We start from the raw sequence: 13,928 nt of genomic DNA, 5'->3' as shown, positions 1-13,928 counted from the left end.
GTGCGTAGCAAAGCAGCACACTATCCAAGTAAGCTAATTCACTGCCCCCCCCCCCCAACAAATAGGTTTTCTTTAAATACACTGAAGAGTTATCCAGTGCCCCCAGCAGTGGATACCATCCTGGATCATAAGTCTGCACATTGCTTTGTAAGTGGTCCTAACAAAAAAGAACCTATCATCTCACCCTTATTGCTTGCTATGACTTCCATATTACCTTCAAAATAAATACCTATCTTCTCTCTGGCATAACTTTCCTTGTTGGATCACCACTACTGGTCATGCCTTCTTTCTGCACTCTCTCACCTTTTCTTTTTGACTGCAGCCATCATCCACACCAGTAGCAGGAAGTCTATTTACTTATTCCTTGAGCACCTTCACAGTGGTGATATACAGATTTCTCATTCCTGTATTGTCAGCAGTTGATCACAGATCCTTTTTGGAAGACTCAAGAAATCTCAGATTTTACATGGAAGGGCCTGCCATGCCCTCACTTGGGTCAGCTTAAAGGCCACAAAAGAACCAGAGTGGAAAACATCAATGAGCTATAACTGGAGATAATTTGATCATTATTAAAAGATAGCCTCGGAGTTGCCAAAGTCTCAGAGGCTCTTATTTATAGGTTCACCAGATACCTCCACTTTGGTTCATGTCATCTTTGTATTCTGCTCTAAGATATGTACTCCTGTATCCACCAGGCTAATGTCTTCCAAGCTCTTCACAGTTCAGTTGGGGTGTGTGTGTGTGTGTGTGTGTGTGTAGCCACAGGTTTTTTCAGACGTGATAGAGTACCACAAATAGGTATTTTCTAGGGAAAAGGAATCAACACATCCAGACTGTAATTTTCCTAGGAAGAAGACAACAGAATCAAAAACTTGTATTTTTGACTTTGCTAGGATTTGCTCATTTATTCTGAATTTATTGTTCTGATCCCTATAAAACCTGAAGTTCCCACTGCTTATCCTACCCAAAGTTGTAGGACAGTCTCTCCTGGAAGGAGCTCTGGACACAGTCTATAGCTTACTTCCCATTCAGAGGCCCAGAGAAACTGTTTCTTACTCATTTATTCATCTTTTGCTTCTGGTCTACAGTGAATGCTTCAGAGCACCGGGTCAGACTGGGTTCAAACAGCCTGGTTCAGATTTCAGGGGAAGGTACTTAGCCTTTCTGTGCCTCCATTTCTTCCTCTTAGAAATGGGTATAATAGGGGGTCAGGCGGTAGCACAGTGGCACAAAATGCAAGGACTGGCGTAAGGGTCCTGGTTTGAGCTCCCAGCTCCCCACCTGCAGGGGAATCGCTTCATAGGCAGTGAAACAGGTCTGCAGGTGTCTATCTTTCTCTCCTCCTCTTTGTCTTCCCCTCCTGTCTCCATTTCTCTCTGTCCTATCCAACAATGATGACATCAATAAAAGTGATAATAATGATACAACAATGATAAAACAACCAGGGCAACAAAAGGGGAAAAAATGGCCTCCAGGAGCAGTGGATTTGTGATACAGGAACCAAGCCCCAGCAATAACCCTGGAGGCCAAAAAAATAAATAAATAAAAGAAATGGATATAATAAAACTCAATTCAGGGGCTGTGAGAGCTCATCTGGTAGAGTACATAAATTAATGTGCCCAGAGTTCCAGATTTGAGCCCTAGAACCACCTGGAAGCATAGGGCACTGGGAAAGCTTCGCAGATGGAACAGTGCTGTGACCTCTCTCCCTCTGCTGCTGTGACCTCTCTCCCTCTGCCTACCCCTTCTGCCATCCTCTTCTTCTCCCTCTTTGGCTCTATCTCTATTTTACAAAATAAGAAAATTAGGCATGATGTGGTAGAATCCTGCATACAGGTGCCAACAGCAGCAACAACAATAATAACATATTAATACTCAAAGAAGTCTTGAAAGGATTATTGAGCAAGGGTAGTGCCTATTTCTATGTTGCTCTTTTTCATTGTCCCTTTGGAGGGTGGTCTACTGGAGTGTGCTTCTCATGATTCTCATGAATCCTTAGGTCACAGATTTTCTTCTTTTCTCTGGAGTCCAGTATAATATCCGACAGAGTTTACTGGTAGTCAAGTGACAAATCACCAGAGATACTTGTTTCCCATAGCATTTAGTTTGTCATTTACCTAGAGTTGCTTCTTTATTATTTTGTGTTATCTAATGAAACTGACAAACATCCTCACATGTATTTCAGAGCCTAGCTTAGATGACTGAAACATTAGCAAATAAACGGTAATCCCAGTATGAAATTGTGAAGGTGCTTTTTCTTTTCTTATAGCCGTATTGAACACCTCAAATCCCAAAATGACCTCCTGACCATAACCCTGGAAGAATGCAAAAGCAATGCTGAGAGGATGAGCATGCTTGTAGGAAAATATGAATCCAATGCCACTGCACTGAGGCTGGCCTTGCAATACAGGTGGGAAAATTGGGGGGAGGGGGGCGGTCAAGAGGTATATAGAGCTCAGGAGAGCCACCTTAATTGAAAGATGCAGCCATAGTAATTTTCTGAATAGAAGTAGAAAACAAGCTTTTAGAAGACATAATGGATGGACTTGGATCAGCAAATACTAGCGTGATACATTTCAAAAAATCATTTAGCACTCTGCAGCAATTGAGAAAATAAGAATAAATAGAATTGAGAAAATAATTGAGAAAATTAATAATATAATGAATGCATATATGTCTGGCAGTGTGGTCGACTATTTATTACCGGTTTTTGTGTTCCTCACATGTTGTTCATTGCAATCTTTATTGACACTACCTGGTTGTAACTCTAATGGAATCTGTTCTGTGTGATGTTGCTTGATAGTCTCCATTTGTTTTGAATGGTTGTATCCCTGTGCGTAGTTTATAGTTATTTTATTTAATCATTTCTCTAAAAGTCATTTGGATTTTTGTAGGCTTTCTATATTGAAAATAATTCTGTGGTGAATAATTTACACAGATAAAAATCTTCATCCTTTTGAACATTTTCTTTGCAATAAACTCCCTGAAGCAGGGAATTATAGGTCACAGGATATGAATATTTCCATGGCTCATCAGGCGAGCTGCCAATCTCGCTCCATAAAAACAAGCTGGCTTAAATGAATATGACTCATTCATTGATGAACAAGTGTTAAATGAATGTAGCACTTTTTCATAGGCTTTGGACTTTATTTTTAAATTACTGCTTTTTCAACACTATAAAGCAATGTTTTATCATTGTTCTCAGAGATTTACTTGATTAGGGTCACTACTCAGACATATTTGCCAAAATCTCAGGGTAGTGGACATATCATCTTTTGAGAAGTTCAATATTGTTTTAATAAACATTTTTCCTTCAAAAACTTTTTTTAATCAGTCTTTTTTTTTATTTCTTTATTTTCTCTTTTGTTGCCCTTGTTTTTCATTGTTGTAGTTATTATTGTTGTTGTTATTGATGTTGTCATTGTTAGGTAGGACAGAGAGAAATGGAGAGAGGAGGGGAAGACAGAGAGGGAGAGAGAAAGAGAGATACCCGCAGACCTGCTTCACCGCCTGTGAAGTGACTCCCCGGAAGGTGGGGAGCCTGGGGCTCGAATCGGGCTCCTTCTGCAGGTCCTTGCTCTCTGTGCCACCTGCACTTAACCCACTTCGCTACCTCCCAACTCCTCCCAAAAATTTTTTTTGAATGCAAGGCCAAACTAGAGAGCAATAATAGTAGTTTACAGATGCACAGAGAAGGTAGATAACCCACACCTGATGATGTGGAACAAACTGCTTTGTGTCCTTTGGCCTGTCATCCCAGGGATTAAGCAATACTTATCCAAGTCTTTAATATAAAGGATGAGCTGCCTCTGGCAGGAGGGGCTGCCAGCACCCAGACCTATTGCATGAGCCCTTTCCCTATCACTTTACAAAGAAAAACTGAAAGATGAAAGGCAACTGGGCGGAGGGGGGGGGCGGGGGAGGGTCTTTTAGCTAAATGCTAAGTATAGAAGCAGCTCTCCTACTCAACCTATAAGTTCATCAGCTATTGCTTAGAGGAAATTTCATTATTGTAGACATCCCATCTGAGACCCTCAGCAGTATACTCACATTCACCTTTTGTGCAGGCCCAGGCTCATGTGGGTCATAGTCACAATGGAAAAGATGTCCCTATTAGCATTTCTGCTCAGTATGCCCAGTGTAAAAATAAAAGAGAATTTCTTCTTCCTGTTACATATTGAAACCCAAACTATTCTCAGAGAGTTAGTGTTTCATGAGATAATGTTGACAAGCATCTAGAATTTTCTGGAATGAAGAAGCTGTCTCCTGTTTGTATTGTCCAGTATCATAACCACCAGCCTGTTGAAGCTATTAAACCTGAGAAATGTGGTCACTACAGTGGAAGAACTGAATATATATATATTTATATCACCACATATGGCTAATGGCTGCAGAATTGTACAGTGCAGATCAGTCTTCTTTCTAGGGTATTATGTTACTCTTCTATTATTTTATCCCTGGTTATTATGTCAGTTTCAAAGGTTATTAAACTAGGAGTGGTTTAGCTGGATGCTTCTTGTTCCACATCACTTATGAGGTTCTGGTCAAACTGTCAGCTGAGGCTGTAATATCTGAAACTTTACCTGGGTCTGGCTAGTCTTTCTTAAAAGGCTCCCTTGGACTGGAGAGATAGCTTACTGTGTAGGGTACTTGCATTACTATGTATGCAACCTAGGTTCTGGCCCTGGCACCACATGAAAGATGCTATGGCAATGGAGGAAGCTTTGGTGCTATGATGTCTCCAGTTCTCTCTGAATGAGAAAAAAAAGAGGTGGCCTGATGAGACCCTGGTTCCACCACAAACAAATATATAATAAAAGCCTTCCCATCACCATAGAAAAATATGAGATTTCAAGACATAGCAGCTGGCCAGAGAGAGAGACCTATTAGAGAAAGTGCAGAGAGAGACTTAGATGGAAGCTACAGTGGTTTCTAATAACTCAGTCTTGATACATTCATACCCCTCACTTCTGCCACCTGCCTCTTACTCACACTGGCCAGCCCTAGTCTGGAAGGGGGCAACTGACAGTGCAAATACAGGCTTGGGTGGGGTGCAGGTTGGGGAAAGGGATCTTGGAGGCTGGCTGCCAGGAGCATGTGACCTTCCTTTCTCACTGATCATTAAAGGGGTAACAATTTTCCTCTCCTACCAGTCTTGCTTCTCCTCTATTTTTCTAGATACTAGTTTAAGAGTTTAAAATGACAGGCCAAGCCAGCCCTTGACTTTGTCCAGAGGAATGTTTTAGGTGGCTCCTCATTTATGGAGACAGTGAGGCTGAGAGGCTGGTAGGAGCTGCCCCCCCAACTTCCCCTCCCCCAGGGAGACACAGCTGCTCAGCACTCCTGAAGCTCCTGTGTGCTTCTCTTTCAGTGAGCAGTGCATAGAAGCCTATGAACTCCTGCTGGCTCTGGCTGACAGTGAACAGAGCCTTATCCTGGGGCAGTTCCAGGCAGCTGGTGGCATGGGCTCCTGCCCTGGTAAGTATGACCCAACCCTCCAGCTCTCTCCCTTTACGCCCCCAATTCTCCCTTTCCATCCCTGTCTCAGCTGCAAGCACTTGAGTACCTCCAACATGAGATTCCCTTGTCAAGTGTATTTTTCTTTCTTCCTCATGACTGGGTGAGTAAATTGTTTATGTTGAATGCAGCAGGAACTGGAGTGGAAACAGAATTGCAGACAAGTTAAAACAAACAAGCCCTCTTAGGAAACATATTCTCTCAGGCGATAGTAGGACAGATGGAGCAAGAGGCCCACGTTTGTGATGAGACTGACTTTCGCAGCCTCTCTTTACCATTTTGGGGGCTTAAGGAGGGGGGTTGATCTTCTAGTTGCTCATGTGACCTTTGCCAATTTTGCTGCCTTTATGGTTGTGTTCCCACATAGACACACATACACACACACACACACACACACACACACACACACTCCAGGTTTGTCCCTTTGGCTCATTTGGAAGCACAGGATCCTGCTGCCTCTTCTCTGGGTGGGAGGGCACAGATCAACCCCCTGTTCTTGTCTGTGTCACAGAATGTGACCCATAAGCTGCACCCCTGCAGTGGAGGGAATATCATTGTAGGGACACAAGAGGTCTTATGTCCTGGTGATCTGGTTTATACCTCTAGTTCTGCATCACCCCCACATCTGTCCCTCAATTTTGAGTAACTGGGAAGAATCATAGATTTCAAAAGATACAGATTTTGGTAACCTATTGGGCAACATTTGCTAAAGCTTCCCTTAGAGTCATAGTTCTATAGTAGATGGAGCACTTAAGAGGAAAGAGGGTTTTTTGTTTTGTTTGGTTTTGGTTTTTTCCTACAAGGTTATTGCTGGGGCTTGGTGCCTACACTGTGAATCTGCTGCTCCTGGCAGCCATTTTCCCCCATTGGATTGGACAGAGAGAAATGGGAGGGGAGGAGGAGATAGAGAAGGAGAGAAAGACATCTGCTGACATGCTTCATCACTTGTGAAGTGGCCCCTGCCCCCCTGTTAAGTGGGGAGCCAGGGGCTCACACCAGGACCCTTGCACTTCATGTGTGCTTAATCCAATGCACCTCCACCCGGCCCCCAGGAAAGAGGTTTTTCTCTCTTAGAATCAAAGCTCAGTCACTATCTTAGCCTCTATTTTATGATGGCTTCTTTGCAGAAACAATAGCAGGGAAATAGAAGTAACAAGATCATTCCAGAGCCAAATATATGTAGTGTGGATGGGCCCCTGGGCCGGTAGGCTGGGCCTAGGCCTTCTGTCATTGACTTTCCAAGGGCTGTGAACCTCCACAGAGGTGGTCCTTGTAGGATGCACCTTAGAGAAACAGTCACTAACAGGGCATCCTCCTCTGGGAGGCCCTCCACCCCAGACCCCTCCCCATCCTTTCAGCCAGATTCCCTCTTGCCTGATGTTGACTTTTGCACTGAACACACATAATTTTCCCCCTGCCATTTTGACATGTGGAGCAACTTGAAGCAAAACTGAAGGATAGGCAGTCTCTTGAGTGTCAGTTTCCTGCTTCACCTCCAAATAATTCTCTGGCAGGCAGCAGGCCTGCCTGTGTTTGTAGGGTGGCTGCCCTCTACCCTGCTCTTTGTTGCTTTTTTGGCTTTTTTTAAAATAGTATTACTATCCCAACCCAGACTTAGAAACTCTGCCAGCAATTCCATTAGAAACCTCATTTTTCAGTATCCTTTAGCTGAACCATAAAACTTTATTCCTCATACTAAGCAGATCTTAAAATGATCTGGGCCTGCTGCCAGTCTTTTTAAAAAAAAAAAAAAAAAAACTGTGTATGTATTAAGGAAAATGATCAATTAAAGTTAAAACAAATCAATCATCTTATTTCCAGTTTGTATCAGAGGAATGTTCTAAAGCTGTGTTGTCCTCAAAAGGTATCTTTTATTAGACTCAGCATAGTTATTTGAGAGGAGCTGAAAGGCCTTAGATAAATCTGCATTTAAAGCATTTAAAATCAATAGCAGAATGTTTTCTATTAACCTAATCCTGGTTAGCTCTTGATGTATTTATAAAATGAGCCCATCAGTAATATCAAGTCTCCTTCAGGACACAATCCAAAGTCACTTAATGAAATTTGTACAAAATATTTTCATTGTGGAAGGAAGAGTAGTAGGGGAATTACCAGAGAAGTGGCCAGTGGGCAGTCCTGGGGACCTCCGTTTGCATGATGGGTACCCCTGTTTCTCCCCCAACTCCCCACTCTGCTGACAACATCAGTTGAGCTGTCATTCTGCCCTAATGAGTGTTAAAGCAGAGCAAGTACTAGTTTGTCGCATTTAGCCACAGTATTGATAGTGGTGGGTTTTTCCTTGTTTCACGGTAATGTCACGGGCTTTCATTATGCACAGTCTAGATGCTTTAAATAGTGACCTTCATACTGTTCCCTGGGAAGTTTGTAGAGTTCCTTGGGCCTCAGCAATTGGCTCCGGTACAGAAAATACAGAGCCAAGCTGAATCACTCGTCCTCACCACTAGTTTTCCTCTTCTGCTTACAGGAGGCTCTAACCTAAGCATTAGATGTGTTGAGCAGATGACCTTTAAATTGGTTGTGTGTGTTACCACTCACCACTAGCTGCTCTCCACTGTCCCACTTCTGCTACACTCCTAGGTTTGCCTTCTTGGACCTGTGTTGATTAATCCATTGATGTTCTCCCATGCAGGAGACCAGTCAGGGGATGAAAACATCACTCAGATGCTCAAGCGAGCTCACGACTGCAGGAAGACTGCAGAGAATGCCGCCAAGGCCCTGCTCATGAAGCTGGATGGCAGCTGCACAGGGGCTTTTGCAGTGGCCGGCTGCAGCGTGCAGCCCTGGGAGAGCCTCTCCTCCAACAGCCATACTAGGTAACTCTCTGCCCAAAAGCAGATTGTCTGTTCACAGGACATAGTGAGAAGCCACCCAGTGCCCCAAAATAAAGAGGTCTAAGGAAGGGCAGAGTTCAAAATCAGAATGGAGCAACTAGAAAAGGTCTTCTCTTCTTGCCAATAAGGTCACTACAATTGAGTGATTGGTTTGCTCAAGAATATATTTGAAAGCAGGAGGAATAGCTCACCAGGTAGGGTTTGAATTCAGAATCACATGCAAAGTTTTATGACACTAGGGGAAGTTCCAGCGTGGTGTGGTGTGGTGTGGTGTGGTGTGGTGTGGTGTGGTGTGGTGTGGTGTGGTGTGGTGTGGTGTGGTGTGGTGTGGTGTGGTGTGGTGTGTGTGTGTTTTATTTCCACCAAGGTGTTATCTGGGGCCTAGTGCCTACACTACATAACACTGCACCCAGCAGTCATGTTTCTCTTTTTTCCTTTCTCTTCTTTTCTCTTTTCTTCTTTTCATTCCTTTGATAGGACAGAGAAAAATTGAGAGGGGGAGGGAAGTAGAGAAAGAGAAAGAGAGAGGGAGACAAGTGAACCACTTGTGAAGTACAGGTGAACCACTTGTGAAGCTTTGCCCCTGCAGGTGGAAGTGGGGGGTTGGACCCAGGTCCTTGCACATGTGCACCATGTCCCACCAGTGCTGTGTTGTCTCTTCCCTTCCTTCTTTCTATCTGAATGAAAAGGCATCCTTGAGTGATGAAATTGCACCAATATGAGGTCCCACCTCTGGGGAAAAAAAAAAAAGTAGTTGAGAAGGAAGTCAAAGTTACCTTTCTCCCTTGTGTTTTATCTGTTTATTCATAGCTTCTGATTTCTTTTTTTTTTTTTTTGACTCCCCTGCAGGTGGGGAGCCGGGGGCTCAAACCAGGATCCTTACACCAGCCCTTGCACTTTGCACCATGTGCGCTTAGCCCGCTGTGCTACTGCCCAACTCCCACTTTCATATTTCTTTTTTTTTTCTTTATTGGGGAATTAATGTTTTACATTCAACAGTAAATACAATAGTTTGTACATGCATAACATTCCCCAGATTCCCATTTAACAATACAACCCCCACTATGTCATTCATCATCTTTCATGGACCTGTATTCTCCCCACCCACCCACCCACCCACCCCAGAGTCTTTTACTTTGGTGCAATACTCCAATTTCATTTCAGGTTCGACTTGTGTTTTCTTTTCTAATCTTGTTTTTTAACTTCGGCCTGAGAGTGAGATCATCCCATATTCATCCTTCTGTTTCTGACTTATTTCACTCAACATGATTTTTTCAAGGTCCATCCAAGATGAGCTGAAAACGGTGAAGTCACCATTTTTTACAGCTGAGTAGTATTCCATTGTGTATATATACCACAACTTGCTCAGCCACTCATCTGTTGTTGGACACCTGGGTTGCTTCCAGGTTTTGGCTATTACAAATTGTGCTGCCAAGAACATATGTGTACACAGATCTTTTTGGATGGATGTGTTGGGTTCCTTAGGATATATCCCCAGGAGAGGAATTGCAGGACCATAGGGTAGGTCCATTTCTAGCCTTCTGAGAGTTCTCCAGACTATTCTCCACAGAGGTTGGACCAATTGACATTCCCACCAGCAGTGCAGGAGGGTTCCTTTGACCCCACACCCTCTCCAGCATTTGCTGCTGTTACCTTTTCTGATGTATGACATTCTCACAGGAGTGAAGTGGTATCTCATTGTTGTCTTGATTTGCATTTCTCTGACAATCAGAGACTCGGAGCATTTTTTCATGTGTTTCTCGGCCTTTTGGATCTCTTCTGTGGTGAATATTCTGTCCAAGTCCTCCCCCCATTTTTGGATGGGGTTATTTGTTGTCTTGTTGTTGAGTCTGGCAAGCTCTTTATATATGTTGGTTATTAAACTCTTATCTGATGTATGGCATGTAAAGATCTTCTCCCATTCTGTGAGGGGTCTCTTGATTTGGGTAGTGGTTTCTTTTGCTGTGAAGAAGCTTTTTAATTTGATGTAGTCCCATAGGTTTATACTTGCCTTAGTCTTCCTTGTAATTGGATTCCTTTCATTGAAAATGTCTTTAGAATTTATGCGGAAAAAAGTTCTGCCAATATTTTCCTCTAAGTATCTGATAGTTTCTGGTCTAACATCCAAGTCCTTGATCCACTTGGAATTTACTTTTGTATTTGGTGAAATACAGTGATTCAGTTTCATTCTTCTGCATGTTTCAACCCATTGTTTCCAACACCATTTGTTGAAGAGACTCTGCTTTCCCATGTAATAGTCTGGGCCCCTTTGTCAAAGATTAGATGTCCATAGGTGTGGGGCCTCATTTCTGGGCTCTCAATTCTATTCCACTGGTCAGTGTGTCTGTTCATGTTCCAGTACCAAGCAGTTTTGATGACAATGGCCCTATAATATAGTTTGAGATCTGGCAGTGTGATGCCTCCGGTTCTGTTCTTTTTTCTCAAGATTGTTTTGGCAATTCTAGGTCTTTTCTGGTTCCAGATAAACATTTGTAGCATTTTTTCTATTCTCCTAAAAAATGTGCTTGGGATCTTGATGGGGATAGCATTAAATTTGTAGATGGCTCTGGGTAATATATTCATTTTGATGATGTTAATTCTTCCAAGCCATGAACATGGAATATCTTTCCACTTCTTTGTGTCTTTTTCAATTTCTTTGAGTAGTGACTCATAATTTTCAGTATACAAGTCTTTCACTTCTTTGGTTAGGTTTACTCCTAGATATTTTATTGTTTTTGTTGCTATAGAAAAAGGAACTGATTTCTGGATTTCAATTTCTTCTAACTTAGTGTTTGCATAGAGGAATGCCACTGACTTTTGAATGTTAATTTTATAGCCTGACACATTACTGTATTGCCTGATGATTTTCAAAAGCTTCTTGCTGGATTCCTTAGGTTTTTCCATGTATACTATCATGTCATCTGCAAATAAGGAGAGTTTGACTTCTTCTCTTTCAATCTGTATCCCTTTTATTCCTTGCTCCTGCCTGATTGCTATGGCAAGAACTTTCAACACTATGTTGAATAGTAATGGTGATAGTGGGCAGCCCTGTCTAGTACCTGATCTGAGGGGAAATGCTTCCAGTTTTTCACCATTGAGTATGATGTTGGCTGTAGGTTTGCTATATATAGACTCCACTATCTTCAGGAATTTTCCATCTATTCCCATTTTTTTTAGTGTTTTGATCATAAAGGGATGTTGTATTTTGTCAAAGGCTTTCTCTGCATCTATTGATATGACCATGTGGTTTTTGGTCTTGCTTTTGTTGATGTGGTGGATCTTGTTGATTGATTTACGTATATGAAACCAACCTTGCATGCCTGGGATAAACCCCACTTGGTCATGATGAACAATCTTTTTGATATACTGCTGTATCCGGTTGGCTAGAATTTTGTTCAATATTTTCGCATCTATGTTCATCAGAGATATTGGTCTCTAGTTTTCTTTTTTGGTTGTGTCCCTGTCTGCTTTTGGTATCAGGGTGATGTTGGCTTCATAGAAGCTGGCAGGGAGTATTCCAGTGTCTTCAATCTTCTGGAAGACTTTTAAAAGTAGAGGTATTAGTTCTTCTTTGAAAGTTTTGTAGAATTCATTTGTAAAACCATCTGGTCCAGGACTTTTATTTTTGGGAAGATTTTTGATAACTGTTTCAATTTCATTAGCTGTGATGGGCCTGTTCATGTTATCCACTTCCTCTTTACTTAGTTTTGGAAGTTGGTAGGTATCTAGGAAATCATTCATTTCTTCCAGGTTCTCTAGCTTGGTGGCATATAGTTGTTCATAGAAGCCTCGCATGATATGTTGAATTTCTGCAGTGTCTGTTGTGATATCTCCTCTTTCATTTACTATCCAATTTATTTGGGTCTTCTCCCTTTTTTTGTTTTGTGAGTGTGGATAAAGGTTTGTCGATTTTGTTTACTCTTTCAAAGAACCAACATTTACTTTCATTGATCTTTTGTATGGTTTTCCTATTCTCAATGTTATTTATTTCTGCCCTAACTTTAGTGATTTCTGTCCTTCTGGTTGCTTTAGGGTTCCTTTGTTGTTCTTCTTCTAGGTCTTTAAGATGTGCAATCAGGCTGTTTATTTGTGCCTTTTCTTGTTTCCTAATGTGTGCTTGTATAGCTATGAACTTCCCTCTTAGGACTGCTTTAGCTGTGTCCCAAATATTTTGATAGCTTGTGTCTTCATTTTCATTGAACTCTTGAAACATTTTGATTTCTTCCTTGATTTCCCCTTTGACCCAGAAGTTGTTAAGAAGTGTACTGTTGAGCTTCCACATTTTGGGACTATTACTAATCTTTTGTTGATTGTTAAGTGTTAGTTTCATTCCACTGTGGTCTGAGAAGATGCTTGGGATAATTTCAGTGCTCTTGAATTGGCTGATGCTGTCTTTGTGGCCTAACATATGGTCTAGCCTTGAGAATGATCCATGTGGATTTGAGTAAAATGTATATTCCAGTTTCTTGGGATGAATGACTCTGAAAATGTCCAATAGTTCTAGTTTATCTATCTCTTCATTTAGCTCCCTTATGTCTTTACTGATTTTCTTCCTGGATAATCTGTCAAGTTGAGAGAGTGGGGTGTTGAAGTCCCCTACTATGATTGTGTTACTGTTAATATATTGCTGTAGCTCTTTCAGTAGAAGTTTGATGTATTTAGATGGCTTCTCATTGGGTACATAGATATTAATAATTGCTAAGTCCTCTTGATTGACTGATCCTCTGAGCATTAAGTAGTGTCCATTCCTATCTTTTTTAATCTTATCTATTTTAAAGTCTATCATGTCAGATATGAGGATAGCTGTTCCTGCCCTTTTTTGTGGGCCATTGGCTTGTATGATAGTTTTCCATCCTTTCACTTTAAGTCTGTGTTTGTCTTGTTGCGTTAGGTGAGCTTCCTGTAGACAGCATATTGTTGGGTTGTGTTTTCTGATCCATCTTCCTACTCTGTGTCTTTTAATAGGTGAATTCAGGCCATTGACATTTATTGATATCAAAGATTGAAGATATTTTAACGCCATTCTTGTAGAGTTTTAGAGTGTTTTGATATATGTCCTATTTGTGGTGGTCTGGTTGTTTATAGGAGACCTTTCAGAACTTCTTTCAGGGCAGGCTTGGTGATGGTTGCTTCCTTCAACTGTTGCTTGTCTGAGAAGGTTTTGATGCTTCCATCTAGTCTGAATGACAGTCTAGCAGGATATAGTATTCTTGGCTGAAAGCCTTTCTCATTGAGCACTCGATAGATATCTTGCCTGCCATTCTCTCTGGCCTGTAGTGTTTGTATGGAGAAGTCTGCTGCTAATCTTATGGGTTTTCCTTTGTAGGTGACTCTTTGTTTTTCTCTTGCAGCCTTGAGGATCCTTTCTTTATCCTTATTCCTTTCCATTCTAAGTATGACATGTCTTGGTGTCTTTAGGTCTGGGTTAATTCTGTTTGGGACCCTCTGGGCTTCTTGAATCTTTATGTCTTTGGTGTTGTCTAGACTAGAGAAATTTTCAGCTATTATGGCCTGGAGAATGCTTTCTTCCTCCCCTTCTCTTTCTTCCTCTGTTATGCC

The 13,928-nt window shown here is 41.7% G+C and overlaps 1 protein-coding gene across 8 annotated transcripts in view; it reads left to right on the top strand.

The window, feature by feature from the left end:
- MCC (MCC regulator of WNT signaling pathway) overlaps positions 1-13,928 on the top strand; it is a 338,297-nt gene that overhangs the window by 272,128 nt on the left and 52,241 nt on the right. For all 8 annotated transcript variants that reach the window (XM_060201290.1, XM_060201289.1, XM_060201287.1 and 5 more), the window contains 3 exons: positions 2,270-2,410; positions 5,372-5,478; positions 8,168-8,351. In XM_060201290.1, the coding sequence (XP_060057273.1) occupies positions 2,270-2,410; positions 5,372-5,478; positions 8,168-8,351 (432 nt within the window). The remainder of the gene's footprint in view (positions 1-2,269; positions 2,411-5,371; positions 5,479-8,167; positions 8,352-13,928) is intronic.

This window comes from Erinaceus europaeus, chromosome 11, assembly GCF_950295315.1.
Source record: "Erinaceus europaeus chromosome 11, mEriEur2.1, whole genome shotgun sequence".
Lineage (NCBI taxonomy): Eukaryota > Metazoa > Chordata > Mammalia > Eulipotyphla > Erinaceidae > Erinaceus > Erinaceus europaeus.
Note: the sequence above shows the minus strand (reverse complement) of the source record. Positions and strands in the feature narration are given on the sequence as shown.